The following is a 23,018-nucleotide window of genomic DNA, read 5'->3' on the forward strand; positions in this document are numbered from 1 at the left end:
AAATTTGATGCAAATACGCCTCAATGTTATTGAATCGATCAAAACATCACTACTTAAAGCGGTCAACCCGCTCAGAGAGATCCTCGAGTGTAACAGTGGGAGTAGCCGTAGGGTTACTCGGTGGAGGAGAATGAGGTGGGTCTGCATGGTGAGGAGGATAATCGTCAAGGAACTCTTCATACTCATCTTGAGGGTCTGAATGAGACAATGTGTATCGACTGGAAACCACTCTATGTTGCCGCTCAATCAACCTCATGTGATTCATAATCGATAATCCCTGCGAGATCATATGTCCAACCAATGTAAAAGAGGATGTCTACTCCAAAGTATCAAGGAAACCAAAATAGCTCTCTAGGCGAGTCATGTAAGGGCCCAAGCAGATAGGACCCTTCCTGCTATGGTTAGTCTGATGGCGGCAAGATAGTGCGAGAGAATATGCAACGTCGATGAGGTGTTGCATCGCCATGCTCAATAGGAAGTAAGTGTCATATGTACCCACGATCCCGGTGCTCTCCCTCCAACCGGTCAATGTGTGCACCAGAATGGCATGAATGTAGTGCAGTGTCGAGATAGAGAAGTTACTTTCGACTGACTTGGGTTGTACAGTGTTATAGTTGCAACAATATTAGTCCAACAGAAAGAATGTGATTGATGGATGTGGAGGTATAATATGGGGAACTCCTCGGTACTCATGAACTCTTAGGAATAGAGTCCAAGGTTGGCTCCGAACAAACACAGTAAGAACAATACTAAGAATAATAAAAATAAAAGAAAAACAATGCTACACCTAAGAAATCTCAATCTAACAGTAAGTTAAAACACATATACTAATAATAATAACAATAAATATAATAAATATAAAAGTAAAAATAATAACAACAATAAACTAACAAAATAGTAAGAATAAGAAAAATAATAATATATAATAAAATAAAATAAAAAACAAATAAAGAAAAAAGAAGAACGGTGACAAACAGTGGGCTTGGCAGTCGACAACGGTGGTGGTAGAGATAGGCGACCCTAGGACAAATGAGGTTATGGACGATGGTCGATGGTGGCTGAAGGACACAAACGGTTGATGGAGGCAGAGGCGAAATGGGATACGGTGGTGGCGCAAGGGAAAGAATGGTAAAGGGGAGCTGTAATTAGTGTGATCAGGCCAGTGAGGTTGTGAGTGTGCTAATTGGCGGTGATAGAGTAAGAGGCCTGGACCAAAACAGTTTGAAAAAGGGGGTGCAAAATGGCATGCTAAGGAAAAAGACAAAGGTTTAAAAAAATCCAAAAACCCTAGCTTGAAATAGATGTCACGGTCGTGTATAAGGCCCGTGTTGGGCCACACGATCGTGTTTGGAAACTGTGTACTGGCCATAGCCCGTGTCGCAATCGAAATTGTGAAAACAATAGGCTCCAACTATTGACGGCGAGCAAAGATATCGTTAATAGTATGCATTCATAAACCAACTAAAAATCTGACAACGGCAAGTGCACCTATCAATTACTAGTATAGTTACGGTGAGCAAAGATATCGATCCCACGAGGACTAAAAGTACTAGTAATTACCATCTTTCTATTATCTAACCGACAAATTCGAGTGATTGATTAAAACTAAAATTAACTAAATCAATTAACTAAAGAACACGATAAAGAACAAATTTGGAAAATAAACGATTAACAACCAATAAGCAAGACAATACCCAGGAAAGAATTACCCTAAACTTCATTTGTCACTATCAATCTAAATTACGTAATTTCTTCACTTAGTATCTTGATCCGTAGAAATCCCTAAATTATGCTAAGATATCTCTTCAAGACTAAGAGCAACTAACTCTGGTTGATTAATTGAAATTTCTTTCTAATTAAAACCCCTATTGTCGCATTAACTCGATCTATAGATCCCCTATTAGATTTGACTCTAACTCGATATATTTATGTCATCCTATTTCTAGGATTGCATGCTATTCCACTCAATTACGCTATATCTACTCTTAAACAGGGTCTATTGCTCGTTTGATTTAAGCACATCCAACACGGATTAATAGCCTAGAAATATTAAACCAAGAATTAAGCACACATAATTGAGAACAAGATCCAAGAATTTATTCCGTAAAAATAGAAATCAAATACCATAATCCATCCTAGGGTTCATCTCCCTAGGTATTTAAAAAATTAGTTCATAATAGCAAATAAAAGCATCCCAAAGAAAGTATAACCACAAGAAATAAAGAAACTCATAATAAACTTCAAAGAAATCAAAAGGAGATCTTCAATCAAGATGGAAATCTTCTTCAGAATTGGCTACAATGGTGTTTTTTAAATTATTTTCTTGAGTATTCTCTAACGGCTCTCTCATATCTTCTTATTTTTGTCATATATAGGTCACAGAATGCCGGAAAAACTTAAAAATTACGTTTGTCTGCATGTTTGGAGTGCAAATTGTGATTTTGACATGGTTTGGACACTTTCGTGTGACAGCTCATGTGTCTCACACGGCCGTGTTCCCAGCCCATTTGGCCCCTGTACCTTGCTCTAGTTTTTTTATTTTCGCTCCTTTTGCTCCAAAATTCTCTCTTAAGTATAGAAACATGAATTTAAAGGATTAGGATAATAAAATTCACCATTTTACATCGAATAGTCATCCAAAAATGCATTAAGAATGGGATTAAAACATTTTACTTTTGGCATTTATCATGTTCGATAAAATTCCCCAACCAAAATTTTTAGTGCTAATAGGGTCTTTCTAGTATAGTTAGTTAGAATTGTCTATTAGGAAACGTCCCCGTTCCGGTCCTACATCTTCATCTAGTGGTCAACCAAATTCTTTCAATAACTATTTTAGAAATAGCAATGATTCTTATTGGTTTAATCACTATTTTTTAAAATGAAAACTTAATGTTTCTCGCACCTTTGATATCGATTTTTTAGCCAAAAAAATTTCAATTTCTTGAAAAATTAGCCGAATGGCATTGGATCGACTTTGTTAAAATTCATTTGTTGACTCATGCTAATCTTGTTCGAGATTTTTATTCAAATGCTAGACTCGAACATTATGAATCTAGTGAGAGTGTGGTTACTATTAATTCTTTTCTTGTGAATACTTCTATTCGTCTCACTTTAGAAATTTTTGGTAAATTTTTGAAACTTTCTCCCAGTGGTGAGTCGAACGAGAAAGGCCTTTCTAATTCGGCCTTAAATGTTTGAAACTCATTTGCATCCGAGCTCAATATCCATGATCGCTTTTTACATTTTATAATCACATGGATATTGCGTCCTATTTCAAAACATGCCGCTCTTCAATCTACCAACTATTGGTGGATTGACTGTTTTCATACCAATAGGCGTCCGAATATTGTATAAATCTTATTTAATGACATTGCCAAACATATTGGCTAGAAGCTCGAGAGAAAGCTCTCTCTACTTTTTGGCATGTTCTTGCCATACATTTTTAAATGCATAAACATCCTAACCAATGTCGATCCTTCTTTGGATGTTAAATATCAACCTATTAGCTTTGTTGCTCTTCATAGAGCTATTTTAAAATGGATCCTCTTACCAAAAATTGGGTTAAAGATGTCCATCATATCCCTTAAAATAATGATGACAATGACCATGATGACATTCCTCCAACCGAGTAGGACCCTCCACTGACTTCTTCATCCACTCCACCATCTGCATTACCTCTCACGGACATGTCTGCCGCCATCCTTGGTGTCATTACTTGCTTAAGTGAGGATTTTAGAGGTTTTCACACTCAAGTAGATGATGCATTTGAGCGTGTTAATAACAATGTTAGTCGTCTAGATTCTAGGGTGTCCAAGATGGAGGAAAATGTTGCATTTTTAATGTCTCAATTCCCTCCTCCTCCTTCACCTTAAGAAGATTAGGATGCATATATTTCATTTTCTCATGATTTTACTCATTTTCATTGCACATTTTCCTATCTTTATGTTAGAACTTAATTTTTTATTTTGGTATCTTGTTTGTAGATACTTGACAGTTTATTTTGGTACATTAATGTTAGTTCTATGTCTTCATATTTTGTTAAAAATTTCTTTTCTTGGACTAACAATATCTCTCTCTCTTAAGCTTTATTTGTTGATTTTTTATATAACAAAAAAGGGGAGAAGAGAAGAGAAAGGTAATTTATTGGTATTTGGTTGATTATTTCTACAACTAATCTTTTAATACCAAAATCAAGTCACCAATTTTGTTTTCAAAACCTTGCTTCCATATTTCATAAAAATCAAGTCATTGATTCAAATTGAACTTTAAAAAGGGGAGTAACAAATTCAAATTCAAAAACAAATTTACCAAAATGTTTTGTTATGTTAAAAAGGGGGAAATTGTAAACTAAGTTTTATTTGATAATATGTTTTGGTATAACAAATTGAAATGTTTTTGAATAAAAGTTAAAATTAAAAAGAATGACAAGTTGATTTTCCAATTGAAGTTTAAGAGACAATTTTAAATCTTTGCCTTGAACACTGAGAATATTTTTTACAAAGTTCAAAAATGAATTTAAACTCTGAACTTGATAGAATTAGTTTTAAAACAATTGAAAAATTGCTCCCTGCAAAAAGTATCGATACCAACATGATTTTTATTGATACCTTATTTTTTATCGATAACAAAATTGCTCTCTGACTTAAATAAAAAATTGAACAAAAACAATAAGTATCGATACTTTTAAAATTATATTGATACTTATTGAATTTATCGATACCAAAATTTTATGTGAATACCAAATTTGCATTTTGTTTTTATGATCTTTCAAAAATTGGCAAAAAGAATCGATACCCATAAAAATTATGTCAATATCTTTTATCAGGTATCAATAAATCATCCTTGGTATCGTTGAAAACTAACTTTAACGGTTACTGACTTAGACATTAAGTGCTAATAATATTGATACTCGTAGAAAAAGTATCGGTACTTTTTGTTGCAAGTGAATTCAATGATCTGGTATTTTCATTCCTAACGACTCTATTTATTTTCTTAACAACCACAACAATTGGAAATGAATTAGAGGGTATAAATATCAAGTTTTAAAGGTCTTACAACAACAAGAGAGAATATTCAAGCTTAAAGATCAATCAAAACAATCTTTGTACCAAATATTTCCATTCTTTTACTTCATACACTTGTGAGTTTTATTTCCATTCTATTTGCTCAAGTGTTTTTCATTGTAATTGAGCTTAATTTGCAAACAGATCAATCTTGTAATAATTATTTCTTTGTTTGCTTCTTTGTATCTCTTTGAGAGGGTTTGTGTCTTAAGGTTTGGGGTAGAAACCTTAAGGGAATTTGTAAGGTTAAACATTGTTCTCAAAAGTTATCAAATTAGTGAATTTTGAAAAATCTTTAGTAGTGGAAAGCTAAGGTAATGGAGTAGGTAATTGGGACCGAACCACTCTAAATTCTTGTGTTCATTTCTTTATTCTTTTTCTCTAGCATCAACAAAATTTTTAAATTAAAAATCAATTCACCCCTCTCTTGACAATTTCGGTTTGATTATTTGAGTTAACAGAAATTCTTCAAAAATCGTCTATAGAAGAGATTTTATTCAATTTAAACACTTATTTTTTATGTAAGATTTACATTAATACTTTTTTTTATTGGTTGAAACACATCAGCTAGATCCTTAGTGGAATTTTATTGGTTAGGGCAAAGATGAATTTAACGGGGCTGACAAAGCCCAATCCCTTAAATTTTGAAGAATTTCAAATTAACCTTTGAGGTTTCTAAAAAATATTTTAATCTTATAACTAATTTTTTTAAAAATATGATAATTTGTGTCTAACCCTCAAAAGTTCGCAAAAGTAGTATCTAAATTTTTATAAGCTTTGTTTTTTTATAGGATTTATAATTTTTTATAATAAATTTGGTAGTAAATTTCGTTTAATTTGGAAAACTAATAAAAAGTAATATCTAAATATTAAGATGGTTAAAAATAAGGTTAAAAATAAAGTTAAATAATTACAGTATCTAAATATAAAGTAGTATTTAACTGTTAATTGATAAAAGGATAAAGTTTAAGACTACAAATGAACTTTGGTCTAATATGCAATGTTATACACGAACTTTGATTTTATGCAATTTTCTCAAACACCTAACAACATTATTGATATAACATCATTTATGTCTACATATTGTATATACAAATAATTATATTTTTTGAGTATAAAAATAATTTGATGTATTTATTTAAATTTGTACAATTAAATCAAAATCAAAGTTTTATGTATAACTTTGAATCACAACTAAAGTTTCATGTTTATAATTGCACCAAATCAAAGTCCATTTATTAAATTGCACATTGAACCAAAGTTGATGTGTAGTTTTGATAAATATCCCTTGATTAAAAATAAACTTAAATAATTACAATATCTAATACCAATTGAGCATTTAAATTGTTGCATTTTTTTTCTAAATGTTAATTTTGGTGGTTAAAACTAACCTGAATTTAAAAATAGCATGTTTACAGTAGGCCCGACCGATACAAACACTACACCAGAACAGGTTTTTAGCGGCGTTTTTTTAAGCCTTTAGAGGCACTTTTTAACGCCACTAAAGGCACTTGAGGAAACGCCACAAATAATGCCGCTAAGGATAACGTCGTTAAATTTTGTGGCGCTTACAGAAAAAAACGCCGCTAAAGGTCATGTTCTTTAGCGGCGCTTAGGAAAGAAACGTCACTAATCATCATGTTCTTTAGCAGTGCTTGGGAAAAAACGCCGCTAAAGATCATGTTCTTTTGCGGCGCTTAGGAAAAAACGCCGCTAAAAGTAATGTTCTATAGCGGCGCTTGGTAAAAAACACCGCTAAAAGTAATGTTCTATAGCGGCGCTTGGTAGAAAACGCTGCTAAAAGTAATGTTCTTTAGCGGCGCTTCATCTACAAACGCCGCTAAAAGTAGTGTTCTTTCGCGGTGCTTATTTCACAAACGCCACTATATGATATGACTTTTAGCGGCGCTTTTTTAAAAAACACCACTAATTTTAGGATTTTTTAAAATAAATTTTCTGTTTTTTTCAGCCCTCCTGCAACAACAAATCAAAAGCAACCAGATCTAAACTAACCAAAAACAATAAATTTATATAATATTTCAAATTAAATGACTAAAATAATATTAATATCAATAAATAAAAGTGAATTCATACTTTTCTTTAAAAAAACGTTAAAAGTTAAAATGATAAAAATATTTATGCAATATACATTATGACGGCGGAAGTTGCGACTGCTGAAACATCTTCATCATAATCTGAAGTTGCTGTTGAAGTTCGTCGTACTTTTTGCTCTGCTTTGCTTCTCTCGATGCCGCATCTGCTTGATGTCGTAGTTGTAGTTCTTCATATTTCTTTTGAACCTCTGCTTCTCTCGCTGCTTCTCTCGCTGCGGCCTCTGCTTCTCTCACTGCAGCCTCTGCTTCCCTCGCTGCCGCCTCTGTTTTAAGTTGTTGCTGAAGTTCTTCATATTTCCTTTGAACCTCAAATGTGGTCGTTTGCATCTGAGCCATCTGGTCTTTTAACCTCTGAACTTCAGCTTGAGATTGACTCCCTGAAGCCATGTATTGGTGCGAGCTGGATCCAAAATATTGGGTTGGGCTGATAAAAGATCCTTGAAATTGAACCCGACCATACCTTTCAAGACCCAAAACTTCAGTAATAATCCGGTTATCAATGTCTTCAAGATGAACTGAACTATCACTAGAAGCAATTGCTTCCTTTAGTTTTTCCTAATAAATAAATCACATAGTTAGGAACGCAATATATATTAAAAAAACAAATGCAATATAACAATAGTCCATTACAAGAAATAAATTAAACCATTAGAAAATAAACACTATAAATAACTAAAACAAGTCAAATCGTATTAAGTAAACGTACCATAATTTCACCAGCTTCAGGAGTCATAGCAGATCCATCTTTCTTCTTATGTGTAATTTCAAAAAGTTGAAGGCGTCTAACTTTTTGACCGGACGACCGTTCCTACAATATAGTAGTAAAAATATTATTTAATAAAAAGTTATACATATTTGAGAATATTAAAAAATTAAAAATACCTCCGCCTCAGCTACACATGCAAAACTTCTCGACTCGGCTGTGTGAGTGAATTTTTGTTGCTGCCGGCTGCTTTTTCCAACTCGTTCACAATCCTACGTTATAAAATTTTAGTACGTAAATAGTAAATACTATAAACCAAAATAATTACAATAGTTTGAAAGTACGTCGTACCTCACCTTTCTTCGAATGCCAAAATCTAACCGCATCTTCCCATTGGTACCTCAACATACCCGGTGGGACATTTTGCAATTTCTCATCGAGGGTTGTTTTTGTCTTATAATAATTTTTCTTCAAAGTACTTTTATTGTCTCTCCATCTTTTTCCCAATGCCTTCTTTACATAAGCATCCGAGACCTCTAAAACAAACCTCGCCTAGAAAAAACACAAGTTAATAAAGTAAATATAAATGAAACTATTTCTCAAGCATTACAGATGACATTAACATTTTGTTAACTTAATATTATCGAGGGCTTGGTTTTTGTTGCTATCGGGCATTTGACCCCATGACTCATAGTTGATAGGCAACATATTCGTATTTCGTGCTAAAATGCACATGTATCCTGCTAAAAGTCGAGCTTCTGATCCAACAGGCTGACCAAAATTGTTTCTACATACCTTGACATACTCGACTGGATCTAACTCGTATAACTCTCTAAGTAGCGTACGTCATTGACCTCTGCGTGCCCCACCATTTTCAGCTACAAATGGTATATTATAATATAAGAATTTGAAAAATAAATCAATTATAAGTCAACACGCATGTAAATTAAATGTAAAATTTGTTTGAACTTCTGTAGGATCCTCAGGTGTAATCGGAACATTCGAAGATCCAATTGCTGTCTGTTGTTCAGTACTATTTGTTTCTGTCGAGTTTGGATCATTTTGAACAATGCTTTCCCTTAGAATTTTTCTTCTAGGCATTTTATCTGCAATACACATAAAATGTAAGTAAACTTAATAACTAATTACAACAATAACAACACATATAAAATAGTTGAAATATATAATAAGACCAAGATTTAAATTATGATATTACATATAATTAAACAATCGTAAAATCTTACTACATCATTATTCGTAAATATCTTCATCCGTATCCTGACGAACCCATTGAAATTGTGCACTAGTACTAGGGATATTATCGTTTAAGTTTTGTTCTGGAAATGACAAAGTTTCTGATTTGTCGTCGATGTTATCTCTACTTCCACTGCCTATGTCAAACAAGTCTCTAGGGATGTTACGGAGTACAAAGTACCAACCCTCATCAGTTGGATCTTTTGAGTAAAAAACTTGTTTGACTTGAGATGAGAATACATACGGCTCATCTATCAGTTGTTGTCCTGTGTGAATCAATCGGTCAAAGTTCACCAGTGTAAAACCAAATTGATCTTGCTTGATTCCACGAGCTGTATTAACATCGGCCCAATCACCTCGAAATAAGACAACTTTCCATTTGCCGTAGTAATCCAACTCAATTATGTCAGTAAGATGTTCGAAATATTCCACATTTCCCTCGACAGGATTATTGTCCCTAGCACTAGCATAACTTATAATTGCAGAATTAACAACTATTCCACAATTTTGCGTTCTCCTCAACCTCTCGCGATATTTTGTATGAAATCTGAATCCGTTGATGAGGAACGCACTATATCTTTTAACCACTTGATTTGGACCTTGGGAGAGCCATTTAACTTCGTTGTCTACGTTCTTCCCACTCCAAACCTATTGAATGGAAAGTAAACTGAGTAATTAAAAATGTTATGAAAAAACATTATTATTTGTAAGCGGAAGCTCCAACTGCATACCGTTTGGCTTAACCATTCATAAAAAGATTCTGTAAACAACTTATTGATATCCCGATGTTGTGTTCTTCGGGAGCGCGAACGAGATCTCAATATTTGTTTGTACTTACTGTGTTAAAAAAGTGTTCACTTTGTTAGAAGATAAACAAGTATTAGTTTGATAAATATTTATCAAATTTGTAGAACTTACTTCCGTAAAGGTTCCAATGATTCATGGTGAAACAAAACATATCGATGTGCTTGTACCCACGATAAATGATCTAATTCTGCAATTTCAACTTTGCCGATTGGTTCTCCAAAACTTTGGAACAAATAAGTATCGGCTAAGTTATGGTCCGCGAGTCCAGCATTCCTATTGGTCTGTTCAACCTTGTTTCAACATCTTCCAAATATCTTGAGCAAAAGGTCATACATTCCTCTGCCAAGTAGCCTTCAGCAATCGATCCTTCTGGATATCGCTTGTTGCGGCAGTAAAACTTTAATTTGGATAGGAACCTAAACACAATATACAACATTATCAAAAGTTGTAACTAAAGGCATAGAGGTGAATGAAGGAAAATTTTAAAAATTTTAATTAACACCTTTCTATGGGATACATCCATCGATAGAAAATGGGTCCCCCAAGAATTGCTTCGTGCGGGAGATGGATTATCAAGTGAACCATAATGGTGAAGAAGGAAGGTGGAAAGATTTTCTCCATGTTGCATAAAGTCAAAACGGCTCGATCCTGTACCTTCTGAAGTTCTGGAACATCCAAAACTTTGCCACAAATGGCTTTCATTATATTGGATAGTTCAATTATACAAGACGTCACCTTCTTGGACATACAACATCGTAGAGCAACTGGCAGTAAATCTTGTATTAAGATGTGATAGTCATGTGATTTCAGCGAATATAATCTTCAATCTTTAACACTAACACATCGAGATATATTTGATGCATACGCATCTGGAACCTTTATATCCTTCAGCACCATGCAAAATAGTTCTTTCTCCGTCTTGGACATTGAGAAAATAGAAGGCGGCAACTGATATTTCCCATTCGGAAGTGGATTGGGATGAAGGTCATGCCGAATTCCCATTTGGACTAAATCAAGTCGACTCTGAAGATTGTCTTTTGATTTTCCGTCGACATTCAAAATTGTACCCACAATGTTCTCGCAGACATTTTTCTCAATGTGCATAACATTAAGATTGTGTCGTAAAAGGTGATGCTTCCAATAAGGCAACTGAAAAAAATACTTCTTTTTTTCCACAAGTCCGCCTCATTAGGATCGTCCTCTTCGTTGGAGTCATCATCAACTTCATCATTTGATCTTCTGTTTCTTTGTATGTTTGGCGGTTGGTTCATCTTCCCATAAATAAAATCCATATCTTCCAACATGAACAAGATTTCAAAGCCACTGGTCTGTGAAGGAGCTTCTCTGAACTCTTCAGTGCCGTCAAATATAGAACTCTGAAATCTAAATCTATGATTTTCTGGTAACCACCGACGATGCCCCATGTAAGAGAACTTCTTCCCTTGTACAACCATTGCGAACATGTTTGTGCAGCACAACAAGGACACGCGTAACGACCCTTGGTACTCCAATCGGATAAATTGGCATAAGCGGGAAAGTCATTAATGGTCCACATCAAAGCTGCACGTAAATTAAAGTTCTCTTTTCTCAGCACATCGTATGTCTCGACACCAGCCCATAATTGTTTTAACTCTTCAATAAGTGGCTGTAAATAAATATCGATATCATTCCCAGGCCCTTTCTCCCCAGGGATAATCACAGATAAAATAAGGGAATATTGCTTCATGCAAATCCACGGAGGCAAATTGTAAGGAACAAGCACTACTGGCCAAGTACTGTACGCAGTACTCACGATCTTGAAAGGATTAAATCCATCAGATGCTAGCCCAAGCCTCACACTCCTAGGATCGCTTGCAAAGCTTGGAAATTTATTGTCAAATGATTTCCAAGCTAAAGAATCTGTCGGATGCCTTATCTTCTCATCATCAGTTCGTCCATCATGGTGCCACGTCATAGACTCTGCTGTCTTCGACGACATGAAAAGCCTTTGAAGCCTTGGTATCAGCGGAAAATATTGCAAAATCTTGACCGGCTTCTGTCTTGGTTGTGCAACATTTTCATCGTCGTTCCCATCTTCTGTGTTTCTATTTATCCAACGTGATTGGCCACATATATGACAGCACTGTTGGTTTCTCCGATCGCCCCAATACAACTTGTAGTCATTCGGGAACTATGAATTTTGGTGTACCCAAGGCCTAAATCTTTTATCATTTTCTTCATATCTTTGCATGATTGAGGGATTTTTGCAAACGGAAATATTTCTCTCAAAAACTCTAACAGCATTGTTAAAGAGTTCCCGGTCCACCCTCTCAAACATTTTAACTGAAAAAGACGAATACAGAAAGACAATTTTGAGAATTTTGATCCCTCATACAGTTCTTCGTTCATGTCATTAAGTAGCGCGTAGAACTTTGCCGCTTCTCCATTTTGCTCTTTATGATGTACACTTCTTCCAGGTTCGATAAAAGCATTTCCACCGAGATTACAATCATCAGATGGCACAAAGTCAGGTGGGAACGACTGTAAACCATGACTGTGAATATTAAATGCTTCTCGCAGCATCCCTTCCATGTCATCCCCTCTAACAGACTGATGGTAAGTAGTACGATCATAAGATACATCCATCCTTGAAGAGGAAGTACTAGGCGGACATTCTCCATGAAAAAATCATTTTTTATAACCCCGAACAAACCCATCAACAATTAGATGCTCGTATACAACTTCACGGTAATGCCAGTTTATGTTGACACACTTCTTACACGGGCAAAGAATCATGTTCTCTTGGCTTGCATATTGAAATGCAAAATTTAGAAAAGTTTGTACTCCATTTCGATAACCATCGCTTACCCTTGACAAATTCATCCAAGACCGGTCCATTTCTTATTTCTTGAAGTCTAATCTTGACAATAAATTGCACGGGTTTAGGATTTAGGAATAAATATAATTAAGCTATGTAAGTTATGTATTATATAAGTTATTTATTATGAAAATTATGTAAGTTGTGTATTATGAAAATTATGCAAGTTGTGTATTATGTAAGTTATGTAAGTTATGTAAGTTATTTATTATGAAAATTAAGTAAGTTATGTATTATATTAAAAATATAAATTAAATTTTAAATATATATTAAATTTTAGAAGTATATACACATATATCAAATTTTCAATATATATATATTAAAAATACGGTAGAAATATATGTTAAAAATATATAAATTTACGTTAAATTAAATTTAAAAATTATATTAAAAATATATATTAAATTTTAAAAAATATTAATTAAATTTTAAAAGTATATGCATATATATTAAATTTTCAAAATATATATAAATTAAATTTACAAATATATACATATTAAGTTTTAAAGATATATATATTTAAAATATATATATTAATAAGTTATGTAAATCGCACAGGTTTAGGATTTAGGAATAAGTATAATTAAGCTATGTAAGTTATGTAAGTTATATAAGTTGTGTATAATGTAAGTTACGAAAGTTATATGCATTATGTAAGTTATTATAAGTAAGTTATGTAAGTTGTAAGTTATGTAAGTTATGTATAATATTAATTAATTAAGTTATGTAATTTATGTATAATATTAATGTAAGTTATGTAAGTTGTAAGTTATGTAAGTTATGTATAATATTAATTAATTAAGTTATGTAATTTATGTATAATATTAATGTAAGTTATGTAATCTATACCCGTTGCATGATTTAATTCAATGCTGTTTTGTGAGGGAGAGCTGAAGGAGGAGCAGGACCAGATTTTTTTTATTTTATTTCATTTAAGCTATATATATTTTAATTATGCTATATTTTTGGTGATCACAACACGAAACCAAATTTCCAATAATTTCGGTCAAGACTTGACTGAAAACGTGGCTTCTACGTCTCTCAAGTCAAATTTAACAACATCATAAATGATAGGCACTAACATTAATTTCAATTAATTAACTACTTCATACTATAGGAATCAATTTATAATTAAAAAATTTTGGAGAAGAATCTATCAAATACAGGGGAGGTTAGGTCATTTGGCATGAAAATTTTAAATCTAAAGTTTGATATATTTAATTTAATTGGTGCTCTAAGAATTTAAAACTGTAATTTCAAACATTATCTACTATTTCAATTTTGTATCCATTTTAATAGTACCATATGATGGTTTCATATTAAATTTTTATTTCATGGTATAAGCTCAAGAAAAGCTTATATTAAACGCAAATTGAAGGTGTATATAATGCTCAAATTCTTCACTAATAGTGCCATCAAAGGATAATGACAAAACAACTATGCATATAAAACGCAGTTTAATTAATCCAGTACTAAAAGCCTGCAAATCCTGTAATACAAACAGTTTCAAACTTATGAACAAAATTATTAACAAAATTATGAACAAACAGTATTACAAGCCTGCAAATTCATTTTCTTATTTACAACAGGATAGTCAAAATTATGAATAAAATTATGAAAAGTTTCAAACTTCTTTTTAAAATACAAACAGGAAATAAACAAATAATGAACTAAATCATGCAACGGGTATAGATAAAATTCTAAGAACAAATTCCCAATTTTTTCTGTCCAAAACACGATACTGAAAAATTGTCTAAAACCCATCAACAATTTGCGCATTCAGTTATCAATGAAGGTGTAAAACAATGTATGTGAGGTTGTAAGATAGACGGAACCAAGTGCAAAACTATTTTAGTGAAGGAGAGAAGCAGGAAAACCTTATCTTTTGTTGTACCCTAGCGACGGCAGAGGACTGCGGTGGTATAGGACTGTGACGGTCGACGGTTACGAGCGACAATAGAAGGGTCGACGAGCAATGTAGCAGAGATGGTTGGGGCGCAGCAGCCTAGAGTTCTAGAATTGGGGGATTTTTGGGGGAAAAATCGGGGGCAATTTTGGGGAGAAATTTGGGGGGAATTTCGGCTAAGTGTTGGGAGTAATTGGGATGAAAGACACGAATTAAAAAACGACAGCGTCTTACCAGAATGAACTATTGCGGCGTTTTTAACCTAGCGCCACTAATGCTGTTAATGTGGCAGATAAAATGACACCGTTTACTTAAAACCGGAAATTTTGCAGCATTTTCCACATAGCACCTCTAAATCCAACCTTTAGTGGCGTTTCTACACTTGCGCCGCAAAAGCCATTCAATTCTCAAACAAAACTACACCGTTTTCACCAAATATTTAATAACTTTTTGCGGCGTTTTTGCTGAAAACGCCGGTAAATCTCACATCTTTTATTTATTTATTTCTTAATTGTATCTTTTATTAATTGTATCTTTTAATTACTAAGTATAATTAAAGTTTATCAATTCTTTTGACAATGATAATACAATAATAATAAAAATTTATTAATTATTAAAACATTTGTACACTACTAAAAGTTTACTTTTATATACGTAATTAAATTTTAATATTTTAGACTAAATTGTTATAATTTTTTCTTTTGCTTTTCTAGTTCTTATTTATTATTATACAAATACATAACGAATCAAGTATTATATTTCATTACCAAGGAATATATCAATGAATTCAAAATTCCTACATTTTTCCTAGATAATACATTTTAATAATATAAAAGTATTAATTAATTAATTGTATCATTTAACAAGTCTCAATTAAACCTTAAACCCTAATTTAACCATTCAATATAAATGCATATATAAAGTTATCTATACAGTATTACGATGCCATTTTTTTCCTATCTAACCCAGTTGCGGCGTTTATACATAAGCGCCACAAAATATATAGTCAAACGCTATCGTTTCGACATCAGTTAAATCAAACTCCTAGCGTTTTCAACCCTAAACGCCACAACTAAAATACGTAAAACGGCACCGTTTATATATAAAACTTAAACTATTTGTGGAATTTTAGGGAAAGCGCCACTAAAGACAATGCCAAACGACGCAGTTTCTTAACTCATAATACACTATTGCGGCGTTTACAAAAAGCGCCACTAAATGCAAAGAACAAAACGACGATGTTTTGCTAACATTTCAATAAAATTAACCGATATTTCAATAATTTCTTTTAAATTAGAGAGAAAATTTTAACTAATAATTACACATTTTAAAAAGAAAATACATCAGTATATTTTTATATTGAATAAATATAACTATTTATGTATGCAATATAAATAAAATTTTATTTTAATTATATCAATAATTATGTTACTATTTTACAAGATTATCTGGATCACACGCGATAAAAGTTAATGTATAAAATAGTTGAACAATAAAACATTGTTCGTGACTGCTTTTGGGATTTAACCCATTTTGATATATTTTTTAAAATATTAATTTATATTTATATTATTTTCATTTATATTAATCTAGAATATCCAAGATTAAACACAAAAGCCCCAATCTGAAACCCTAAAATCATCAACCATATTATTTATCAGTAACCATCAAACCCCAAACTATAAACCACTAGTAAGCCTTAATTAATTGTAAATCTTAAACCCCAAACTATAAACCCTTAACCCTAAACTCTAAATCTCAAACCATAAAACTTAAACCCTAAACCCGTCAATTAACCATAAAACACCAAACCACAAAACCACAAAATTCAATCCACAATATATCGTAGACATTAACCATAGATCTTAAACCCTAAATTAATAATAAACATTAAACCCGTAAACCACAAACAACAACCACCAAATCATAAACTCTAAACCCTAAAGTTGGCCAAACCCCTAAAGTATAAACCGTAAGTCATAAACCATAATCCTAAACCATATCTTTAGAAATTTGGGTGGCCAATGTGTTAGTTTAGTACAGAACATATATTTTATATTATTTAATTATTTAATATAGGTGTGCTACAACGTGGCATGGATCCCAGTAAAATTAAAATGTTATTCTTTAATTAGTTTTCAAATAGTAGTATACATATATCTTTAAACCTTGAACATCAAACCTTCAATCCCTAGCCCAAAATAAAAAATAGTATATATACCATAAACCCTAAAACTCTATAGCAAAAATAATGGAAAAATAAATCCTAAAATAATGGAAAAATAAATTAAGTTTCTTGCGGCGTTTTTAATCTAAAGCGCCACTAAAAATTACTCTATAGCAGCGTTTCCAAATAAGCGCCGCTAATGAATCTATACGTGAAGCCGAAACGATGCGTTTTAGTCAAATTTTTTGCGGCGCTTAAGCAGAAGCGCCACTAAAAGCTGATATATAGCGGCGTTTATGGGTAAGCGCCACTAAAGGCGCTATAGCTCAAGACGAAACGTTGCGTTTCGGTTTAAAATTTTTCGGCGTTTTTTAGTTAAACGCCACTATTTATGCGATATAGCAGCGTTTTCAGGTAAGCGCCACTAATGCCTTTATACGTCAAACCTGAACGATGCGTTTTGTTCAAAATATTTGCAGCGATTCACAAATAGCACCACGAAAAGCTGATATATAGCGGCGTTTTCAGCTAAGCGCGGCTAAAGGCGCTATAGCTCAAGACGAAACGTTGCGTTTCGGTTTCAAAGGTTCCGGCGTTTTTCGGTTATGCGCCGCTAATAGCGGGCTATAGTGGCGTTTTCCACATGCGCCACTACTGGCTCTATGCCTCATTGCCAAACGCTGCGTTTTGATTCACATATTTTTGTGGCGTTGTACTATAGCGCCGCTAATACTGTGCTTCAGCAGCGTTTTTACAGAAGTGCCACTAATTCTACTATACCTCAATATTGTACGCTGCATTTTGTTTAACTTTTTTGCGGCGCTTACAAACAAACGCCGCTAATTGTGCTCTATAGTGGCGTTTTTATAATGCGGCGCTACTGCCACTATTCCTGATTATTAAACGATGCGTTTTGTCAGATTTATTACGGCGTTTTTGTTTAAAAACGCCACTAATGATGCTCTTTTGCGGCGTTTTCCTGGAACCGCAGCTATTGCTGGATCTTTACAGGCGTTTTAGAATTAACGCCGTGAATGCCTGATTTTTAGCGGCGTTTTATCTACAAACGCCACAAAAAATGCCGCTAAAGCCCTCTTATGGTGTAGTGAAACTTGATCTATTTTGGGCATGCCAGCTTTATATAAATATCCCAACCCCTAACATTTCTAATTTCACCCATGGGTTATAAAGAGTTTTATTTACATATTTATGATATTTTTATCATAGAATAATAATTTATTTTAAACTCTTAAAAATGAATTAAGTTGAATTATTATTTTTTACTTTACATGAATCAAGTTGTATTTAAAAGTTGAGTGATTCATCTTTCGTTTATTTTTTAAATTTGTTACTTTCAAGTTTTTTAGGGAGTTGCAAGTATTCAAGCTTCAAATCCAATAATCAACATTTTTAGGAGTTCTTCTTCAAACCGATCATTGTTATTTTTGGATATATATTATCCAAGCGTTCTTTTGGGTTAATTTGTGTATGATTTTAAAAAATATTTATATTTATATAATTAAAATATTCATATTTTATACTATAAAATATTTATTATTAAATATTTATAAATTGTAATAAATATAATTTATTTCTAAAATATCAAGATAAATATTTTTGATAATATATTAAGAATGTTATTTAAAATTTAAAAATTATTATTAAAATAAATTTGTAATATTAAATAATTTATTAAAATTATATCAATAATTTATTATATTATGAAATATAAATGCTCAAATATGTATGTTTAATAATATTAAACATTATCATATTTGATATTAATATTTTTTTAAAAATAAAATTTATTATAATAGGCTTAATTTAAGATAATTTTTTTCTAAATAAATTACTGATAAATGAGTTGATTTTTGGAATATGACTTATACTTTTTAAAAGATAAGTCAATTTCCAGTAAAAAACAATATTGACTAAATTATTTTCCATAGAAAAATACAAAAAATTGTATAAAATATTTTTCGTAAATCAAAAAGGAAAAATTCTACATACTTCCGACCAACTACTGGTTGAACTTCTAAATGTTTATTCCCAGGAAAAAATAACTAAACTACACGCTTGTTATTTAAACCGATTAACAGTTTGTATATATTTCCTATTGCATTTGCTTCATGTTACCAACACCGACAAGATGAGTATGAGTAAGGATTAAGGAAGAAGAATTCCCAGCCACAATACAGCCCCTGGACTCTCTTTCTTCACATCTATATTTTCTACCTTCAAATACTTTTTCTTTAAGTATTGAGAAGGACTGAATTATCATTTCAAGAAAAATATTTTACATTAAATGAACATAAGTTTTACAGAAATTAGAAAATAATAATACATTAATATTATTATATTATTATGTTTAAAGACAATAGTAGGCTACCACCTTTCTACCCTATGTGTATCCCGCGTGACTTATTTCTGTCTCTCTAATGAACTTGTCACTTTTTCAAGCAAATTTTCTTTTATCTATTTTTGTTTGATTCTTCGTGATTAAGCTAAACTTGATCTTCTCAGTGACCCACCAATTCTCCCCCGGGAAAAGATTGAATAAAAAATTGACCCCCACTACCTTTAAACTAAGGATAATTTTAAAAATATATATGCATTTGCTTTGAATTATAAAGCTTTCGCTCGGGGAGAATTTGGCATGTTAGCCCTCCTAGTTTAAATTTTAATTTCTATTAATCCAATCATGCTTTATGGTAGATAATGATATCTGTAGGAATAGACTGAAATTGATTAAATTCAATTAACTAAAATTGTTAATTTTCAAGCCTAGACAATTAGTTGATTTGCGACTATTTTTAAATGGGATTTAGACATTTTTAAAGTCGAGATGTCCAAGCATTTTTGCTTTCATTATTGATCTTAAGTCTCACTTTTTCTTTGTTATTTTCAGGCTTAAAATGCAATTGCTTGCTACCGAAATTGTAGGAATGAGTCTAGAGCTTCTTGAGTCGAATCGAGTCTTGTTCTTTAAAATAATTTTGAATTATCTTAAAACATTTGAGATTGTGTGGACACTATTCTCTTATCAATTAATTTTGATGATAATTATTCAAATATTTATTATTTGTATTTGAAAATGTGATTATACTTGTATACCCAAAAAAAAAAAAACCATTGCTTTGAACTGATGACTTTTTCCTTTTTAATTTATTTTTAGAAAAGTATCCATTGTTGTTCCAAAAATGTATAATTTGTTTAATAAGGACCCTACATGTCCTTCCCGCCCTCTTTAAATACCCATCCCCTTCTCTTCTATCCTTCCCTTTTCCCCTCTTATCTTACCTCTTAGTATCAATTTAAAATTAAGGTTTTTTTCATTCTTAATTTCTAGCCTTAATTCGGTTGGTCTACTTTTCTCTTCTTCTTCTTCTTTTTCTTCTTCTTCTTCTTTGCATTTGGTTGAGTCTAACCCAATGTTCTCAGCGGAAGAAGCTGTTGGATCACAATTACCGGTTCATGAATCCGGTTTTACTCCCGAAGAACTCAATGAGTTATTATCATTTTTTGAATCAAATGAACCGGTTAGTTCAAACTCTAGTTCGGAAAATTCAAGCCGGGCGATATATTCACCGGATGAAAAAAAGCAAAGACGCAAGATATCAAACAGGGAGTCGGCCAAGCGGTCTCGTTGGAGGAAAAAGAGGTACTTGGAGAACCTTACGAACCAAGTGAATAAGATGAACATAGAGAACCGGCGGCTTAAGAACCGGCTACATTTAGTTCTTAATCAGTGTCACGTTGTATGGGTTGACAATGAACAGTTAAGATCCGAATCCTTTGCTCTTTGGGCCAAACTGTTGGATTTATACTGGACTTTAGCCGCCATGCAATGCAATCATGATAATAGTCGACATTCTTTATCATGTTTTAATTCTAACAAATTAAGCTCTCATTCAATAAATTAAACTATTGAAAACATGAAAATGCAGGAAAAGAGGGAATTAGAGCTTTATTTCTCTGTTCTTTTTCTACATAATATTAGGCAACATTGGTTAACAAAAGTTGGTGGGGTTTATTATCTTGTAAAAAGGTAGTTTATGAGGGTGTTTTTTTAGCTATTAGGTTTTGCACATTTCTAGCTAGTTACGGTTAAAGGGTAAAGGATTTTTGTATATAATTTGCGTATTAGTGTAGTATATTTATAGTATTATAGTAGAGTGATATTTTAATATGAATTTATATACATTAATAATATATAAATTTCATGACATTTGTGTTATGTTTGTGAAGCTTTTTTTTTTATCCTATCATATTTTAACTACTTTTTCGTTGCTTTCGTGTCAAATACATGTTAATAAGTCTACTTGTACATAATTCATGGGTGGTGAAATATATGTGTACTAGTGAATGTGATGGGTGTTGTTTTACTCGTCTTTTATGAAGACTTACTGTTGATTTGGACGGCATTCATGGATGAAATAATGACAAATTTTTTGTTGTTGTTGACAGTATTAAACTTTGTCTTTGCAAACAAAAAGATTTACAAAAAATAGAATAATTAGGAACAACATTTAGAGATTAACACCAAAACTTTATTTACGCAGTTAATTTAATTTTTTATGTTTTCAAAATCTTATTTGTAATATCTTTTATTTGAGGCTAATCGCTATTTTAAGCAAAGGACGTCACATTAGAACAAAAACTTCATAATCTTAATAATTATCAATATCACATAATATTAACTTTATTCAATTAATTTCTAAGCTTCCTTTTAGATACGATAGCTTTCAGAAGTCAATCGAGGTTATTTTGAGTGAAATGAAACAAAACTACTATCATATATATTTTTAAAAATTTAAAAGTTTTTAAAAATATTTAAAAACCAGATCAGATCAAGTAATCAAACCCCTTAGATTGGATCAAATCATATCAAGTAATAACTTTTTATAAAAAAAAAAAGAATTTGGAGGTCAACCAAGCTTAGTTTGAATTAGAATGAAGGGCATTTCATTTACTCTCTACGGTAAGCCCTGTAGATGTAAGAAAATCGAACTATGGAAACAATTTGTTGTGTTTTTTTTTTCTGTTTTTATTAGTACCACCTTCAATAACCCTTGTGGCTATCACTTCCATTAAAACACTTTATTTTTCTTAATAATTAGAAGGTATCCATTTCAACATAGTTGAAGAGGTTATTAACATGAAATACGAACTAATTTAAATGATAATTTTACTTTCAATGAAAATCAAAGATTTACTTGTTATTTAGAAAAAAAAAACTAAAAAGCATAGAAAGTTTAATTGAACAGAATGCGCTAGTTTAAATTTTTTATTAACTTTAAGAATACCATGGTAGATTGAATGCTTATATTTAGATATGGCATAGGATTCAACGTTGAGTACAGTTTTCTAAACTCAAGCAAACTTGGTCTGAATTATTATTATGTAATAATAGTATTGATTTAAATTTATTTATATAATATAATTGTTTAATATTTTATTTGTTGTAAAAAACACAAGCCACCAAATCAGTTTGAAGCTGGCCGGCGGAAAGATTTATTAGCATCATACCGACATTCCAAATTTAGCATAACATTTGGACCCATGAAAATAGAATAACAAAGTTAATAAATTTCAATCTAAGATATGTATCTCTTCACAAATCTTGAAGCATGCGTGCAATGGGACACTTTCACTAGGGTCCAGGGCAAAAAGCCGAAGTCACCTCTCATAATTTCCAAAACAAATCATGTGCTATTTCCCTACCCAAAAAGAAAAAATTAATAAAATATGTGTTAAATACACCAAAAAATAATATATATATATATTTATATACAGTGGAGTCAATACTACCAAAATTGAGTTTTATATTTATTTTTAAAAACTAATTTTAGCTAATAGTATATATTTTCCATACATCAAACGTAAATGTTATAATTATTATCTCAAGGATATTATGTCTCCACGTCATTTTTAAATCCAAAATATTGGTGAGATTTATCACAAACTTTGGTTGTCTCCTCATCAAATATGATTGCTATATATCGAATATTCCGGTTGTTAAAAGTTTACGCTGATTAAAGTTCGTAGCTCAATACCCCACCTAAACACAACTTTTGTATCTTCACGTTATTTTAAATTAACCCTTCAACAATAAACCTTTTCATTAATTATCTTCAACTTTAATTA

General features: G+C 31.9%; 1 protein-coding gene across 1 annotated transcript; it reads left to right on the forward strand.

Moving 5' to 3' along the window:
• Positions 1–20,172: 20,172 nt before the first annotated feature.
• Positions 20,173–21,064, forward strand: LOC107921899 (basic leucine zipper 4). Its single transcript, XM_016851718.2, has one exon. It carries the CDS (start codon positions 20,303–20,305, stop codon positions 20,792–20,794), a length of 492 nt encoding a protein of 163 aa, XP_016707207.1. The 5' UTR covers positions 20,173–20,302; the 3' UTR covers positions 20,795–21,064.
• The last annotated feature ends 1,954 nt before the right edge of the window (positions 21,065–23,018 follow it).

The sequence above is a fragment of the Gossypium hirsutum genome, chromosome D01 (assembly GCF_007990345.1).
Source record: "Gossypium hirsutum isolate 1008001.06 chromosome D01, Gossypium_hirsutum_v2.1, whole genome shotgun sequence".
Lineage (NCBI taxonomy): Eukaryota > Viridiplantae > Streptophyta > Magnoliopsida > Malvales > Malvaceae > Gossypium > Gossypium hirsutum.